This window comes from Ictidomys tridecemlineatus, chromosome 3, assembly GCF_052094955.1.
Source record: "Ictidomys tridecemlineatus isolate mIctTri1 chromosome 3, mIctTri1.hap1, whole genome shotgun sequence".
NCBI lineage: Eukaryota > Metazoa > Chordata > Mammalia > Rodentia > Sciuridae > Ictidomys > Ictidomys tridecemlineatus.
In genome coordinates, this window is record NC_135479.1 from 95,527,455 (window position 1) to 95,546,962 (window position 19,508).

General features: G+C 39.3%; 1 protein-coding gene across 3 annotated transcripts in view; it reads right to left on the reverse strand.

The window, feature by feature from the left end:
• The window catches only part of Mlf1 (myeloid leukemia factor 1), a 33,071-nt gene extending 13,810 nt beyond the window's left edge, over nucleotides 1–19,261 (reverse strand). Inside the window, exon 1 of one of the 3 annotated variants that reach the window (XM_013358791.4) lies at nucleotides 19,079–19,261. In XM_013358791.4, coding sequence (XP_013214245.1) covers nucleotides 19,079–19,125 — 47 coding nt within the window. In that variant the 5' untranslated portion in view covers nucleotides 19,126–19,261. Of the gene's footprint in view, nucleotides 1–11,596; nucleotides 11,615–19,078 lie in introns of those variants that run through there. The other 2 variants (XM_021726631.3, XM_021726632.3) reach the window with 2 other exon arrangements.
• Between the last annotated feature and the right edge of the window lie 247 nt (nucleotides 19,262–19,508).

Sequence of the window (19,508 nt, forward strand, 5' to 3'; positions counted from 1 at the left end):
TTATCTTCTCTTGTCCCGCTCAGACAAGTCAAACTGGGTTTAAATGGACTGGCTGCAACATTAAGCTAAGAAGGCGGAGAAAAATCACACAGCACAGATATAAATTTTTCAAATCAAGAGTGGGACCTGAAGGGTCAGCTTCCACACTGGAGAGAGCGTGCACCTGGAATCCCTTTATTTATAGGGAAATTAACAAAGGAGTTTCGATAGGATGTTCTTCACCAAATAAGGCAAGGATGAAATTACCTAGCCACAATGGTAATTCCCAGGTCCAGAGCCAGAGGAAGAAGACTCTCTGCCAAATGAAAGTAGAGGCCACCTGCATTGCACAGCCCAGTCCAAGTGCAATGCCAGACCAACACCCCTTGGCTCAAGGCTGAGAGAGAATGCTTAATGCAGCTCATGGGTGGCCCCACATCATCTTCCAGCAGAGGACGGTAGTCTACAGTGGGCTGTCAAGATGTGGCAGGGCTGCAGTCCCTCTGGAGGCAGAGGAGGACAGTTCCCCACCTCTTCCAGCTCCTGAAGACTATTCCTCAGCTTCTGGACCCTTCCTCCATCTTTGAAGTCAGCAGCACAGCAACCCCACATCTCTGACTCTTCTGCCTCCTTCTTACACATTTAAAGGATCCCAGTGATTCAAGTGAGCCCTCCTGAATCCCAGGGTCCGCTCTTTAAGGTCAGCCAACTAACAACCTAGTTCTCTTGGAGAACACAGTTCTCCTTGCCCATGTACACTTGAAGGTTCCAGGAATTAGCATTTGAATGTCATTAGAGGACCCATGACTCCACTTACCAGGTATGTTTCTAAAATAATGTCATTTAAGCAATTTTAAGAACAACCACCTGACTGTTTTCAGATTGCACAAAACAGTCCCTAAGGATTGAGATGTTGCAAAATGCAGCTTGAGACTAACATGGCACTGAGGGCATCTACATGGCCGGAGAGGATATCTACAGATGGTGACCAAGAGAGCAGTATATTAAAAACATATCAAGTTAGAATGAGCTAAAGAGACCCTGAAAACATCAGCTCTTGAAGGAACACCCTTTCCCAGGGCATCATCTCACTAAGTGGCTTGATCTGTGACTATTAGTTCCTGTTACAACTCAAGTGGACAGTTGAGATCCTAAGACTACTAAACAATTAGTTTGTTAAAAGCAGAGTGAGCAGAATTGATGAAATCCACAACCATGAGAACTGTTTGTTTTAATCTAGCAAGCAAAGCTGTCTCCATTCTTTCCTTCCTTCTTGCCCTTCCCTGATACTCTTTGAGCTCTTCTCTTCCTTCCTTTGGCACTATGTGTACATGCCTCCTACTTCCTTGTGGCTTCTTCACCCTGTTTTTCACAAACACCTCTTGCTTCCTGCACCTGTGCACTGTAACTGCAAGGACTCCCTTGCCCACCCAGATATGGAAACCCAAAAGTCATTTTTCTTTCTCCTTGAATGTCAGCAATGGGAACAGTGCACTGTTTTGAGCCTTGATGGATAAAACACAGAAGTTCTTCGACTGTTTTTTCTAACTTCTTGTGCTTCTAGAGCTTCTGAGTGTCACAGATAGGTTACTGGATATCAAAACACTGATACTCAGCCTTGGGTAACCAGTGAGGCCAAGTGGAGCTGGTAACATCTAGCTCCCATCTTCTCCCAGGTACACATACACGTTTTTCTAAGTGCAAATGGCATTGAAATGTTGAAAAGCTTTGTCCCCTAAAGATATGCTTTTTTTCTCTGGGTTTGATCTTCTTTTCCCTGCCCTCTAAAGACTATTTCTTTTAACTTGAACACATTGAAACCCACTAGAGGCACTTCATGAAATAACATGCTGGATTGACACCCAGGATTTTAATTTGCTATATCTAGAACATGGCCTAGCAGCTTGCATTTTAGCAAGTAATTCGAACAATCCTAATGCAGAGGTTCTAAGGGCTGCACATGAAAAACCATGAACCTATTCAACTGTTTTGTCAGGGTCCTCTTGTTCAGTTTTTGCTTACTTCAATGCAAACAGCCTCCATTTATTTAACAAATATTTACTGACTACCTATGTCAAAGATACTGGGTTGGGCAGTGGGGTAGGTAGAGCCCTGACTTCTGGAGAGCTAAAGCCAGTTTCAACTTCCTGTTGGCTGGAATACTTTCTAAATAATTCAGGAAATTGAAAAATATTGATGAAGTGATGATTAAACATTTGTCTCTTTGCATCAGAACAACTGCAACCTCACAGTGGCAACCCTGACTTGCTCCTTGGCCATCTTTTCCTCTTCCTGTGTCTTTTCTCCTAGAGGTGCAGCCAGCCTGCTCCAAGTCATCCAGGTTCAGAACTTCAGGTGTGGGCTGGATGGTGGCTGCACTCCCTGCCTTCTGTGCTCTCTCCAAGTGAAGGAAAGGAAAAACAATGCCACTGCAAGAATATGGGAAAGGAGGGTGCTAGTTTTGTCTGTCAAAGTTCAGTTGACTTCTGAATTGACATTGCTTTTGTATTCTCTCTCCTTCCTGGATTCCAACATTAGTAATCTGAGCATAGTAATCTCATATATCATCTAATTTTTTTTTTGTACCAGGGATTGAATCCAGGGACACTCGGCCACTGAGACACATCCCCAGCCCTTTTAAAATGTTTAGAGACAGGGTCTCGCTGAGTTGCTAAGTGCCTTGCTAAGTTGCTGAGGCTGGCTTTGAACTTGTGATCCTCCTGCCTCAGCCTCTCAAGCTGCTGAGATTACAGGCATGCACCACCATGCCTAGCTAAATTTTTTAAAGTTAAACAATGGCCTACCTGGGCATAGAAATCAACAAAACCTCCTCTCTGTATTCCGAGGACACAGCTCAATTATCTTCTTGCATCTAGTGATGCTAAGAGAAATCAATGGCTGTTTTTCATATTTTTTTAAAAAATCTATTACATGAGTCTTGTGATTCTTTATATATATTTTAACATACTAAAGTCACATAATCATGGGATCAAATGTGGATTTAGAAAACAACTATCCTTATAAATGTGAAATTGACCTTTCAATCTGGGTCCCAAAGACTTCAGCCTTTCATCAGTCCTAGCAGTGACCTTCAGACTTTCCTTTGGGTGTGCGCTATACTGCCTACCTGAGCCTTCCTTGTCACATCTTCTCAGAACCAGTCTTTCTTGCTCCCTTAAGTCTGTGTTACATATTGGAGGAAAATTCTAGTATTTCCCAGTGTACTAATTCACTTTTTGGTGATGAACATTCTTGCTTCTGAACCCACTTTTATTTACTTATTTATTTTAATATTATTATTATTTTTTTTGAGAGGGGGGGGGATTTTTTTAACATTTATTTTTTAGTTTTCAGTGGATACAACATCTTCATTTTATTTTTTATGTTGTGCTGAGGATCAAACCCATTCCCCCCGCATGCCAGGCGAGCGCGCTACCGCTTGAGCCACATCCCCAGCCTCTCACTTTTATTTTTTAAATTTAAAACAAAATTTTAATTCCTGGAATTCTCGTTCTTATTAAATGTCTACAGTATTGTCTGACATCTCAGAGGATGCTCCACATTTATCCACAAGTTTAACCCTCTGGTGCTCTTTTCTCCTCCACTAACATCCAGGATGCCATCTGTCTTCATGTCCTTCACTAAAGAGCTGACTTCACGATTCCTGTCCCCTGGGTATGCGTTATAACAAGTTCTTGGTTTTCTTTTATCTGAAAATATTCATTTCACCATTTTTTCTTCTCCTTCTATTTTATTTATTTACTTTTGGTACTGAACCTAGGGGTACTCTACCACTGAGTTGCATCACCAATCCTCTTTATATTTTGTTTTGAGACAGGGTCTGGGTGAGTTGCTAAGGTTGGCCTGGAACCCGGGATCCTCCTGTCTCAGGCTCCCCCAAGGTGATGGAATTATAGGCACCATTTCCTCTTGAAAGATATTTTCATGAGGCAAGTGGACTTTTTTTCCATTCCATACTTTGAAGACTACTTCAGCCTCTGCTATCTTGCTGTTTCTGGTAAGATATCAAAAGTGCTTGATTCAAAATGTCTTTCTGTTATATCCAATTGATGTTTTGTTTTCCAGATTTTTTTCTTCATCACTTTGTTTTAGAAGTCTGAAAATAATGGACCTACACCTGGTTTCCTTGTGTTTGTCTTGTTTCGAGTTCTCTTACAGCTTCTCAACTCTCTAGTCATTTCCACTATTATTACAACTACTTTTTATACCCTATTCTTTCTTCTCTGGTAACATCTAATGTTAGACAACATCCTAATATTCTGCTAGAGATTCCTAAGGATCATCATCTTCTCTCCAACTGCTGAGGGCCATTACCAAGTAGGAATGACGCATCGAAATTTCCTTGCCAAGCGTACCCCATGCTGCTTAGAGGACATTCAATGGGACATTGCATGCATGCTTTAATAAGGTGACCTTGCTCAAGGACCAAGGCGGATCCAGGTTTAGAGCTGATCAGGTTTGAGGAAGTAACTGGCTCCTTGAGTTTAAGGCGTTGCCAGTTTAAGACAATGGGTTTTAGGGAAGTTGGAGAGTGAAGATTATTGCTGGGATTAGGGTGTTCCTGCTGCTTGTTCCCCTTGAGTTCTCATGAGATTAAAATGGGATTTGGAGATAGCCTCGTGGGGTAGGTGAATTGTGTGGGCAGACAGCAGAACGCGATTGCCCCTGGACCTGTGTGGAGGCGGTGTGAGAGCGGGAATAAAGAATTGCTGTTTGAACCTACAAAGGTGTGTGGTGCCTCCTGATTCTGGTGCCCCCCAAGACATCGGCATCCAACCCCAAGTTTTCTTTTTCTGGCTTTCAGGTTAATTCACATTTAGATTAACTACATATCTCCAAGTTTACTGACTTTTCTTGTCATCTCCTTTCTGTTTAGCCCATCTAGAGGATTTTTTCTTATATTTTCACTTCTAAAATTTTTATTTAGTGTGTATGTATCAATTGTTTTATATGTATATAATTTCACTTCTTTTACTGAGATTTTGTATCTTTTCACTCATTGCAAGCATATTTTCCTTTACATCATTAAGCAAAATTATAATAAATGCTTTAAAATTCTTGTCTGTTGATTCTAATATATGAGTCACTTCAGGTAAGTCTCTATTGATTATCTCTTATCTGGAGAATATCTTTTATCTGTTTCTTTGCTAAGTAATTTTGAACTTACCTGTACATTGTGGCTACTATTTTGTAGAAGATCTAGATTTTGCTATATTCTTTAGAAGTGTTGAATTTTATTTTAAGCAGAAAATTAATCTGGTTAGCCCTAAAAGTTCTGTATTAAATGACAGCAAAAATCACTCTGAGTGCTCTTTGAGTCTGTTCCATACACAGGTGGTTTAGCTTAATATTTTATTCATAGTATTTGGTGTTTATCCTCTCTGGTTCTTTCTTTTTTTTTTTTTTCTAATCTGTTCAGCAAATTTATTTATTTTTTTTTTTTTGTATTTTTTTTTTAAAGAGAGAGTGAGAGAGGAGAGAGAGAGAGAGAGAGAGAGAATTTTTTTTTAATATTTATTTTCTAGTTCTCGGCGGATACAACATCTTTGTTGGTATGTGGTGCTGAGGATAGAACCCGGGCTGCACGCATGCCAGGCGAGCGCGCTACCGCTTGAGCCACATCCCCAGCCCTTGTTCAGCAAATTTATATCTTTATTTTTTTTTAATGTGGTGCTGAGGATTGAACCAGTGCTCACACATGTTAGGCAAGTGCTCTACCACTGGAACCACAGTTGCAACCCTTGGTTCTTTCCTTTTTGGGATCCCCTCCCTCTACTTTTCAGTGACTGTGTTATACTGAACTCTGTCCTTGATTTTTGAACCAGACTGAGTCTTCCAGTAGAGTTCCAGCCATTCTCCGTGGAGGAGATGGGGTACGCCTCAGGCTAGAGTTGTCTTATCCTTTTTCTAACTGTGCAGACCTCTACAGTATGTCTCTGCTTTGGGTCATTTTCTAGTACATTCTTCAGAAAAATTTTTTTTATTGTAAGCTGGAATTATTGTGTTAAATCCACAAGAACACTGATCTAACTGAAACTTTCAGAGCCACATGAGAAACAAAATTCACTTGAGATCTATCCCTTTGCAGAGCCTTGTTCTGCTAATTGACTTCTTGGGGCTGAGGCTGTGGCTCAGTGGCAGAGCACTTGCCTAGCATTTGTGAGGCACTGGGTTTGATCCTTAGCACCGCATACAAAAATAAATAAAATAAAGGCATGCTGCCTGTCTACAACTACAAATTTTTTTTAAAGTGTTACTTCTTCTGATTAATTAGTATAGCTCATCTTTCATGGCATGTTAGGTAAAACTCAGCTGAGAACCCATCTGGCCTTAGGCTTTACTTTGTTGGAATAAGTAGTTTTAATAGTTGCATCAATTTCATCAATTTATATTAAGTTTTCTATATCCTCATAGTTCAATTTGTCATGTCTTCAGAAATCTGTTGATATCTTTGAGAGTTTTTAGCTTATTATAGTATAAATTTTCAAAAGAGTTTCTAATGATCTTTTGGATTTCAGTAGTGTCTGTGATATTTCCTTTTTCATCTCTAATTTTATTAATTTGGGTCTTCATTTTGTTAGTTGGCTAAGGGTTTATCAATCTTGCTTATGCATTCAACTAACCCTTTTTTACTGATCATTTGTATTTTTCCTCTGACTTTATTTCCTATCTATTTCCTAACTATTTCCTATCTACTGATTTTGGTGTGAGTTTGTTCCTAGGGCTTTGGGGTGTAAGGTTAGATTATTTGACATTTATTTTTTTAATGTAGGAACTCAGTGCTTTTTCTTTTAAAACTGCCTTTATACTGCCCTGAGAGTTTGATGTGTTGTATCTCGATTCTCATTTTGTTTCTAAGAATTGTTTTAAAATTTCTTCTGATTTCCTATTACTACTCATTTATCAGAGTATTTATTTAATCTCCAGGTGTTAGAGATTTGAATTTTTATCTTATCATTGATTTCTCATTTTATTCCATTATTATCTGATAGGATGTATGAAATCATGTCTAATTTTTTTGCATTTACTAAGATTTGCTTTGTACACTGAAGTATTATCTATTTTAAAAAACATTCCATATTCTGCTAAAAAGAAAGTAAATTGAGTTGTCAGTGGATGAAATAGTCTATAGATGTCTGTTAGGTCCATCTGATTAATAATATTTTTTAGTTCTCAAGAGTCTTTACTTAGATTATGTCTGGATGATCTATTTACTAGAGAGTTAAGTTGAAATCATCCAGTATACCCAGTTGGGGTCTATTTGATTCATTATATTGAGAAAAATTTGTTTTGTGTATGTATATTCACTGTTGCTTGGGGCATATTTACAATCATTGAATCTTGTTGGATGATTCTATTAACCAGTATTAAGTGACCTTCTTAGTCTCTTCTAATTAATTCTGGCTTGAAGTCTACTTTGTTAGGAGAATAGCCACTCCTGCTTGTTTAGGGTATCATTTTCCCACTCATTCATCTTCAGTCTGTGGATATCTTTGTAAGGCAAGTCTCTTGCAAACAACACGTGGTTGGGTCTTGCTTTTTTAATCCAATCTGCCAATCTATATCTTTTGACTGAAGTGTTTAGACTATTTACAGTAAATATTATCATAGAGATTATTTTTATTTCCTGACATTTTGACTTATTTCTAATGCTTAATTCAGACTTGATTCTCCTTTCATAGACTATGCAATTCATCTCTATGCTGGCTTTCATTTTTATTTTTCATTCCTTCTGCATGAAATATTTCATTGAGTATGTTTTTTTTTAGTGAAGGCTTAGTGGTTATGATTTTTTACTTTCCACTCAACATTAAAAGTTTTTATTTCATATTCAATTCTGAAGGATAGTTTTTCTGGATTTTGTAATCTTGAAGATACCTGCTTTCTTTCAGGTCTTGGTAGATATTATTCCAAGCCCTTCTGGCTTTTAGAGTCTGGGTTGAGGAATCGATTAAAATCAAAATTTGCTTATCTCTAAATGTGACCTGTCATTTTTCTCTTGCAGCTTTTAAAACTCTATCCTCCTTCTATATATTAGGCATTATCATTGTAATGTGTCTGGGAGAGGATTTCTTTTGATCTTGTATGTTTGGAATTCTTTATACATCTTGTATTTGAATTTCCATAATCTTTCCTAATATTTGGAAAGTGAAGAGATTGAGCATTTCTTTAGTTTGCACTTCAGAGTCTTTTTGTACCCTAATCATTCTTAAATTTGGTCTCTTGATGTTATCCCAAATTTCTTAAGTATTCTGGTCATGATCAACTTTTTTATTGTTGACATTATAGTTAAGATTATGTACTTTTTCTTCAAGGCCTAAAAATCTATCTTCAAAGTGGTCTAATCTATTTATGATGCTTCCTATTAAAATTAATTCTTAACTCAATAACTTGATTTATTGAGTCTTTCATTTCCAGCATTTCCAGTTAGTTCTTTTTAGAATCTCTACTTTTTACTAAAGTGATCTTATTACACTTCCTATAGTTTTTTCTTTAATTTCACTCTTTATATCATCTTTTAGCTCTCTGAATAGTTCAAGTATGAACTTTCTGAATTCTTTCTCAGACATTTCCTCCATTGTGCTGTTAATGGGATTAATTTTTTTATTGACATATTGTGGGCTGTTTGGGGTGGTTTGTTCCCTTGCTTTTTCATACTGTTTGTAGGTTTATCCATCTATTGCACTGATTATCACACTTCTTTTATCCAAGGGCCTAGTTGTATGTTTCTTTCTCTTATGAGACCCAGGCTGGGCAAATATCCAGGTATTGATACTTTCACTCAATGTTTGTCTTCTGCTGTTCCCAATATTAGCACCATTTTGAGGTAAGTTACTGAACCCTATTTACTAAAATTACTTCAGAGAAAAGACATTCAATCTTAGGAAAATAACAAAACTTGTTGATACTATTCTTCCCAGTTCCTCTAATCCAGATAGAAATTTGTAGTAAAGCTCTTTCCTGTCAGCTATTCTTTTACCACCTCCCTTCTGTGCTGTGGAGGAGTTGGGGATCACCACCTAGCTCCACTCTGCCATCTTCTGGAGTGGTAGGCTAGTATTTTTACATAGATTACATCTGTAAGCAGTACAGTTTCAATAATTATTATTATACTTATTATCTAATGTTATGCCTTTAGAAAAAGTATTTCCTAGCTTTCAGGGTGCCTGGAATTTCCCCTACTGATCTTCTTGCACCTGCATAGGAGAGAAATCTGAGCCTCCTCAACACAGGAGAGGAAGCATATAAATGGCTCAAAGTTTTATGCTTCTGGTAAGATGCTAGCAATTTTTGTGTTTCAACAAATTAACACTTTCCAGCTGTTATTACTTGGGAATTTAATTTTTTAAATATGCTAAGGCAAAAACTATATTCCAAAAATTAAAACTTGAACTCAATTTGAGATTTTTGAAAGATGAATGTAGAAATTTGTTAAATAAAATGTTTCAAATGAACCTGTTCTGTAGTTGAAGGCTGGTTATTAACAAGATAAAAATTATAGTTCTACTAAATTAATTTGTTTATGAATATATTTAAATGAAGACATCAGAGTATTAGGTTTATTGAGATTATTATACATTTCATCCTTTCCCACTAAAACAAACCAATGTAATAAAGAATAAATTCTCTTTCACACACACACAAACACACACACACACACACACACTTACACACATACATATGCACATACATACAAAGATGGAGATAAAATGCATACAAGAATCATAAGGTAATTTTTCATACAGCTCTGTGAAAGCTTACTTCTGGAGGTTGTCCTGAAGTTACAATATGAATTTACAACTCTCCAAGTCCACTGTCAAATAACGTCACACTGATTCAAGGGGCAAGTACATTCGAATAACCCCTTCCCTTGCTTGCATCACTGTTGTCATTCAGCACATCATCAAACACATGTCATTACTCTGGAAAAACTTCCCTGTTAGATTAAGAAAAGGCTTTTACTTCCCTCACCTGTTCCCTATGCTCTTCCTTTGTGTATGTAGAGAAGAGTGTCTGACCTGTTTCATTTTCCTTTTCTCTGAAGATCTTCTATTAACATTTCTTGCTGGGCCAGTCTATGGGCAATAACTCCAGTTTTTGCTTGTCTAAAAAAATCTTTATTTCCACCTCACTTTTGAAGAAAAATTTTGTATAACACAGAATTCTAGGTTTGTGGGTCTTTTCTCTTGACATCAAATATTTCATGCCACCCTCTTCTTGCTTACATGGTTTCTGAGAAGTCAGGTAAAATTCACGTTCTAATCTTCTTAAGGTAGGATGTTTTCCCTCTGGCTTCTTTCACCATGTTCTGTCTTTGATTTCCCGAGGGTCAAATATGATACCCTAGGTTCAGCATTTGGCATTTATCCTGCTTGGTGTTTGCTGAACTTCCTGGACCTGTGGTTTGATCAATCTGGAGAAATTCTTGGCTCTTGTTGTTTCAAGTATTGCACCTGCTCCTTTCTCTTTTTCTTTGGCTTCTGCAGTTTCACTACACATAATACACCTTCTGTAGTTGCACCAACCAGTCTTTGGATATTGCTTTCTTCAGTCTCTGCTCAGTCTCTGCTTCAGTCTCCCCAAGCTCAGTGACTCTTTCCTCAGCTGTGTTTGGTCTACCAGTAAGCCCAGCAGAGGCATTCTTCTTTCTGTTAGTGGTTTTTTGGTTTTTTTTTAATCTCTAACATTTCTCTTATCCTCCTTCAGATGTTCCATCTCTCTGCTTTTGTCTGTTCTTGTTTGTTGCCTGCTTTTCCTACTAAGGCCTTTAGCATATTACTCATAGTTTTTTAACTTCCTGGTCTAAGCACATCAAAATCCATGCCACAGCCAATTCAGTTCAGAAGCTTGTTCAGCCTCTTCAAACCAATTTCTGCCTTCAGACCATGCCTACTGACTCTTTGCTGAAGGGTGTACATGATACACTGAATGAAGGCCCATGGTGCACAGTATTGATGAGGTGGGGAGGCAGTAGTCATAAGACTGGGTCTCAGGCTTCTGTTAATCTGTGCCCTGGACACTGAATGCCACCAATGGGTCTTGATCCTCCTTCAATGGGATAGGATGGCTGGAGAAGCTGGAGTTGGGTACCCCCACCATCCCATGGTTTAAAACTCTTTCTCCTGATCACAGGCCTTATTAAAAACAGAATGAGGGGCTGGGGTTGTGGCTCAGAGGTAGAGCGCTCGCTAGCATGCGTGAGGCACTGGGTTCCATCCTCAGCACTGCATAAATATAAAATAAAAACATTGTGTCCACCTATAACTAAAAAATATTTTAAAAAATCAATGAGGGGGCTGGGGCTATGGCTCAGCAGCAGAGTGCTTGCCTAGCATGCATGAGGCACTGGGTTCAATCCTCAGTACTAAATAAAAATAAATAAAAAAGGCATTTTCTACATCTACAAATACCAAAATAATAATAATAATAATAAAAACCAGAATGAGGTGGCCAATTTTAAGATGACTACTTTCCCAAACACCCTACCAGAACCAAGAGATTGTTCCCAATATTCACCAGAGCTCTAATGCATAAGACTCACAAAAGTGAGGGTCCAACACCCCATGATTCAGTCCTTCTCCAGCTTTCAACTCACCCTTGTTCACACTGATCCCCCAACAAAGAAGGCACAGGTGTTTCTGAGATGGTTTCTCGTTGTGGATTTCTGTTTAGGTGAGTTGTGAGCCTCTGTATTCGCCTGTGTCCACTTGCTGGGGCAGCTGGTCATCCTGTGATTGCACTTTGACAATCTAAGAAAAGCTGTTGTCTTCTTTGTGTGCAACTTTCAAGTTGCTGACAGGATCAAGTGATGACCTCCCAGCTCCTCACGTCCTGAGCCCCCCACAGTAGTTTAACAGATTGCCATCCCCAGACTTTCCACCTGTTAAAAATTGAAGAATCATTATTTGCTTTAGTCAGCTTTTTTGCTGCTGTGACTAAAGGACCCAACCAGCACAACTGTAGAGGAGGAAAACTTTATTTGAGGGCTCATGGTTTCAGAGGTCTTAGTTCATAGAAGGCCGGCTCCAGGTCTGGGCTCAAGGTGAGGCTGAACATCTTGGTGAGTGTGTAGCAGAGGGAAGCAGCTCAAATCATGGTGATCAGTAAGCAGAGAGAGTCTCCATTTTTGAGATACAAAACATATACCCCATATCTATACCCTCAATTCCCATCTCCTTCAACCATACCCAACCACTTCAGTTACCACTCAATTCCTATCAAGGATTGGGTTAAGACTTTTACAACCCCAAACATTTCTCCTCTAAACTTCTTGCATTGTCTCATATGTGAGCTTTTGGGGACATCTGACATCCAAACCATAACACTATTCTAGCAGAATCATAGGCAACTAGTGCTAAGAGAAAGTTGTGTCAACTTGCAAATGGAGTGGATCAACAGCACACAATGAAGAGCTCATGTTTCAGCATACTAGAGGGCAGAGAGGAAGCTGATTTGTGTTTCTGAAATCAAGACCTAAAGATCAAAAAGTTATGTTAAAATTAAGAAATCAAAATTTTGTCTGTCTGCCTATTTTTTATTTGAAGGAAGGTTCAAGTAGCTCTAAAAGTCATAAATGACTTGCTAAAGAACAATTTCTAATTCCCACTTCAAAAATAAGATTGCTAACAGTATTTGTTATACCTTTGTTGAACATGGGGTTAAGGGATTTCAGACCACTAATGTTTTAAGATGGCAATTTAAGCTGTGCAGAGCTTCACTCACTAAACACACACAGAGCTTAGAGTACATAACTAGTATAAAGGCTGTATTACTACTCTGTAGTTACTTAGGAAAACAGCCAACTTTTCCTTTAAATATGTGGATGAGATTCAACTGCAATGAAGAAAAATTCTTCAGGGAACACCAGATTTTGTTCTGTGAATAAGTGAGAATTAAACAGCTATTACTTTTCCACAGAATCATAAAATGTACTGAGTATTTCTCACTGCATTATAATTGGGCCACACATTCATCAACTAAATGTGACTAATTTGAAATGCTATCCAGGTTTTTGTTTAATAGGAGTCGACATACTCACACATACACTAAATATAAAAAATCATGTGAATTTGTGAGCAACATGAACAGAAGATCCACAAAAGTGGGTCAGGCCATTCTGGAAGAGCCAGTGGGCCTTCTATTTTTTTTTTAATTTTTTTTATTGGTTGTTCACAACATTACAAAAGCTCTTGACATATCATATTTCATACATTAGATTGAAGTGGGTTATGAACTCCCAATTTTACCCCAAATGCAGATTGCAGAATCACGTCGGTTATACATCCACAATTTTACATAATGCCCAATTAGTAATTGTTATATTCTGCTACCTTTCCTATCCCGTACTATCCCCCCTCCCCTCCCCTCCCTTCTTCTCTCTCTACCCCATTTACTGTAATTCATTACTCTCCTTGTTTATTTTCCCATTCCCCTCACAACCTCTTATATGTAATTTTGTATAGCAATGAGGGTCTCCCTTCATTTCCATGCAATTTCCCTTTTCTCTCCCTTTCCCTCCCATCTCATGACTCTGTTAAATGTCAGTCTTTTCTTCCTGCTCTTCCTCCTTGCTCTGTTCATAGTTGCTCTCATTACATCAAAGAAGACATTTGGTATTTGTTTTTTAGGGATTGACTAGCTTCACTAAGCATAATCTGCTCTAGTGCCATCCATTTCCCTGCAAATTCTATGATTTTGTCATTTTTTATTGCTGCATAGTACTCCATTGTGTAAAGATGCCACATTTTTTTATCCATTCATCTATTGAAGGGCATCCCAGTGGGCCTTCTAGAAGCTTCAGCTTGTCTACCAGAAGAGCTGCTGCTCATAGGTATGGTCATAAGGGTCTCTGCTCAAATTTAAATTCACTTTTCTCAAAGTAAAAATAGAACTTTTAAAAGCAAGAGGTTGATTTAATATTTTAAAATTTTAATCATTTGTTTTCTCAAATGAGAAATAGTATTTTATGTATTTCTCCCCCATTCACGTTAATTTTTGCACATAAGTATTTCATTATCCTAGGGCAGCCAATTGAAAATATCATGAGGCTTTAAGAAGTTCATATCTTACAACAGTTGTTTCATGTACATGAGTTAGTCTAAGGTAATAATCTGAAATTAGTTAGATTAATGTGAAAAATATTCTTTGTGTATCCAAACATTTGCAGACTCTAAAATCACACTTGAAAAAATAGCTAAAGATGAGGGAAGTGCTCATGGTATATATTGAGTAAACAGATATTTAACCTTAAAGTCGGATCTCAATGGGGAAGAATTCATATATGGAAAAGAGAAACAAAATACTCCTAGATAATAGGGTTGCATTATTTTCTTTACCAAACTTCCTATGGTTTTCAGACTTTCCATAAGCAAAATCAGCACAAACTTACTTTTCCTATCACCATGGCCAACCAAGTCTTTCAGGACTGGTGACACAAACTACAACCAAGCTCAAAGAAATCTGGTCCCAAATGTTCTTTCTACTCCATATTGTTTAACATCCAGATTATCTCACAAAGCAGGAAAATAAATTGTTGCCTCCCCCAAAATATGTCAAAACCCTTATCTTTTTTTTTTTTTTGCAAATTATTAAAACACAAAAGTTACTGAATTGCTGTTCTTTTTAAGGACTGGTAATGTTTCCTTTCAGAATAAGTTCCTTTTTTAAAGATTCTATCACGCACACATACACAAAATACATACTTTACCCAAGTTACAATTTTCTTTAGTGTGTATATAGCTATCTGTCCTTCTAAGTAAGAAAGCATTACTTCATTCCATAGGTTCTCAGATCACAGACATGACACTCCCATTCACTAAGGAGACTCCCTCCCTTCTACTGTACATAGTCCTGGTAAAAAGCTTGGCTAGAAGATTATTGCAGCTCTTGATCATAAAGAAATGTTCCCTAGTTTGAAGTAGACTAATCCCTTAAAAAAAAAAACTTGGATAATCCAAGTTTTGACATTAGAAATAATGCCCCAAATGAATAATTTACCTGAAATATTACTTCAATTAAAGACTAAGGATTATAGAGCTTCATTCTATGAAATAGAATATTTTTTAAACATTTTTTTAAGTTATAGCTGGACACAATACCTTTATTAATTTATTTGTATGTAGTGCTGAGGATCAAACCCAATGTCTCACACATGCTGGGCAAGCACTCTACGCTGGGCAAGCACTTTACCACTGAGCCATAACCCCAGCCCTCAAATAGGATCTTGAAATTTGCAAAATTTACTTACAAAAAATTTCCATATCAAAATATTTCTGAAAAAATTACTGTAGATGCTGAAAGTCACAATAGCTACTGAGTTCTTAGCATAAAGCTGGACTTTGAAAATCACAGCCCTGTATTTTAGCTGAGTATTCTCCTTGCCTTTATTAAGCAACAGAATGAAAGGTGTCAAAATACTAATTATATCCAAATATAGCATCATTTTTGGGGGGAGGGATACTGGGGATTAAACTCAGGGCACTCGACCACTGAGCATGTCACATCCCAAGCCCTATTTTGTATTTTACTTAGAGACAGGGTCTCAGTGAGTTGCTTAATGCCTCACTTTTGCTGGGGGCTGGCTTTGAACACATGATCCTCCTGCCTCAGCCTCCTGAGCCTCTGGGATTACAGGCATGTGCCACCACACCAGGCCCAACTGTGACATCTTGGGGAAGGGCCCTCCTCAGACTGACTGGGAAAACATGGAAGCAAGCAGCCCTGAAAGCTGTGACTCCTTTATTTCCTGCTGTGAGAGTGCTCCCAGCCACCAGAACAGTCCATGCACCCTTGCACAAGGAGTGCACTCACTCTCAGCGCCATCAGTGCACAGGTTCTCCAATCAACAGTGTTCTCCAATCAACCCAATCATCTCTATGGTGCACAAGAAATAGCAGAGGCTGGGGGTATGTGTATCTTAGCTCCTGTCAACCCCAAAACAACAGAAGCAACTCCTGAAAAAACCTGTAGGGAACTTGGACCAAAGACTGGTCAGATCTCAATGTTATGCTCATATCAAGAGCTGGCTGGCTCAGTACCACAGTAACTGATTCCTAAAAAATAAAGCAGATCCACTAGCCTGCTCTTTGCCTTCCATCTCTAACCAATATATATAGTAACACAGCTATTCTTTGTAGATTTTCCTGTTCAGGAACTCATTTCTGTAGCTCATAGATTCAAAGTTCACATTTCTATACCAGGTAGAAAAGTCTGGCTTATGCTAAATATATCTGAAGTTTTATAATCCACATTCTTGAGGGTATCATGATGCCAAAATCATTTTATCCTCAAATTAATTTTCCTGTCTATACATATCTAAACACGCGCACACACAGTTGTTAAAATTAAGCAAATACAAGTTTGATAGAAAGTAGTATTCTTGAGAGAAAATTACATGGCAGGAAATGCTTAACACTTGTTCTTTTAACCAAATTACAATATTATTTAAGAAAGCATATTTGAAAATAAGGAAATTTTCTCATTGAAATAAATTCGGCTCCTGACATAATTAGATACACAAGTTTTTTTTTTCTAAGTCCCAAATACACAATAAAACATTAAACATCAAATTTTAAACTATTATTTTAAAAGTTTCCTTTTTTAGTTGTTGATGGACAGTATGCCTTTATTTTATTTGCTTATTTTTGAAAGTGGTGCTAAGGATCGAACCCAGTGCCTCACACATGCGAGGCAAGAACTCTAACACTGAGACCAGCCCTGGCCCAAAAGTTTTCCTTTAATTTTCTGATAAACAAATTGTTTAATATATACTATTATGAGAAGGTAAACATTGAAACTGGATATATTTGAATTCAAAAGTACAGAGGGTTTTTTATTCAAATCTTTTAAACATTTAATAATCTATTATCTGACTATCATATTTTATTAATCTATCTCTATTTTGTTAGAAACTAATAATTCTAATTTTATTTCCAAGAAATTAATGTATTTTTGTCTGTCTATTTTTAAATAATTAGTAAGTTAGTAGAATGTGCTTGACTAGGCTCAACTGTGAACTAATGGATTACATAGAAAATGGTAGTGCTCTCATTAGAAAATGCCAACATTAATGGCATTTTTGAATGCAAATAGTAATTACTTTCAGCAACCAACAAAATACTACAAATTAACTACAAGACAGAGAGTAAAGGACACCAGATCACCACTGAACAGCTTTTATTAAATACTCTCCCTGTTAAGTTCTCCACTAGGGAATCAAAAGGTCACTATAATGCTCACAACCCAGGCAGTATCTATATGAAAATGGTGGACACGGGCTATGTGTTCCACTTCTCTTGTATGTTCTTAAGGTCAGTGGATTATTTAACATGTTTGCCACGTCTAAATTCCTTGTGTTTTAACTCATCAAAGTAATGGATACTCATTTCATTTGGGGTTAGGATAAAAGGGGTGAGTCAAATGAAAGATTATCTGAGATAAAATATAAATTCATTCTTTTTCCTGTATCCCCAAGTGTGTTTACTTTATGTATAATTAAAGAAAAGAAATTACAAGCATGAAATTGCTTTTGTAAAGTCAATCACAATCCTGTTATCCTACTTTCTGATATGGCTGTCTGCTTTTGAAGGCAGCTACAGAAAGTGAAGAAAGCCCCACTCAAAGTAGTTGACAGCTTTCTCCTGCTCAGCACAGAGAAGAGTGTTCTTTGATACATGCCTACTATTTGTGGTCTGTTACTATTCCTGACTCTGAATCTCAACCATGGCTTTGCCCTGAAGGACTCACCCAACACTTAAATTACACTTCTGCTAGACATTTGAAAGGAGACTTAATTACATTCATGGCTTAATTAAGGTCATTGCTCCTTTTCTTACAATCAGGGATACAATACCACTCAAACTGTTCACTGAACTGATGTCACATTTGCATAAGAATTATTCAATGGCTGAACTAATAATCTACGGATAGTTTTTTCTTTAAAAACAAAATTTAAAAACCTGTGCAGCAAGCTGTAATATTTCAACCTTAAAAAAAGTTCCCTAAGCTAGACAAAATTCAATAATCAAAATAAATTAGGACAAAGTCAAAATTCAAACTGGCAAAACACTTGGGCAAAAAAGCATCACAAAGCTAAGCTATCTTGAGTATCCAATTAGAGGATGTTATGGCCAAAGGAAGAATTAAAAAAAAAAAATTGGATCCTAGTGAAACAACTCCAGATGCCTTCTTCCTGGGGCATGCCATTACTCCCCTGGAAACCACTCACAAAGTAATCGCTCTTGTTCACCTAGGTATTGGATGTCCACTTATGTGCCCTACTGGGTCTTTTGAAAAGGGTCCCTTTTCCAAACTGGGCTAGCTTTGTGAGCAAGGCGACCAAAGAAACAAACAGTGCACCTAGCAACCTGCACCTAGCACCTGAGGCTCTGGTCACAACCTACTCACACCAAGCACGTAGCCATAAAACGTCCCCAATTTAAGAGCTCTTCGGGTCCTAAGAGATGTTCCCAGCCAGGATTCGCAGAAAAGTGGTCGCGAAAAGGTGCTGAGAGCCTAGTTCTCGCCAGCAGCTGCGCCCGCGTCACCTACAGGGCCCCGCACTTGCCGAGGCAAATCTGCTCGAGGTCAGGGCAGTCTGGTGGCCAGTCCGAGAGCAGTCCGCACCCACGAGCGCTCCCGCCCGGCCGCGTGCCTCGGACCCTGCGGTCCCCACGCCCCCGAGTCCTCCTCTCCCCTCGCCCCAAGACCCTGCGGTCCCCAGCCCTCTCGCCCCGCGCCCTGGACCCTCCCCGCTCCGCGCCCAGACCCTCATAGCTCCCGCATCCTCCGGTCCCGTCCAGCACCTCAAGATCCTCCCCTCATCGTCCCACGCCCCAACGTCCTCCCGTCCTGCTCGGCGACCCTAGAGCCTGTGGTCTTCGGCCCTCTTGGCCCTCGCGTCCGCTTATCCCGCCCCGCGCCCCCACGTCCTCTCTGCGACCCCGGACCTTACGGTCCTCAGCCTCCTGGCTCCCGAGTCCCCGGACCCTCCCCGCCTCGCGCCCAGACCCTCCAGGTCCCCACGTCCTTTCTTCCCCGAGCCCCGATTCCCTCCCTTCTTTCCAGGTCCGACACTCACGAGAAAAAGGGGTCGTCCTCGAAGCCGTTGTTCAGCATCCCGAACATCCTGGCAGCCGCCGGGGCGGCGGACGCGGACGCGGACGCGAACGCGGACTGGCTGGAAAACGGCGACCCCGCCGCGCCCGCGCGCAGCTCCCAGCCCGCGACGCTCTGAGCTACCGAGGCCCCTACCCTGGGAGAGCGCGAGCCGTGCTGCCCTCCCATTGGACGCGGCCAGTTGCGTCACAAAGAGGGCGTGGCAAGTGCGCTGCCTTGGCAACCAGAGCCGCACTTGTGCGGGAGATGTGGGACAAGGCGGCCTATCATTGGACGATGTTCGTGACATCATAAGGGGCGGACCCCGCGCCGCCATGGCAACTGAGGCCGCTTTACACGCTGGTAGCTGCCAGGCTCCGCGGCTCTGTGCCCCGATGCCCTCAGGGTGCCCG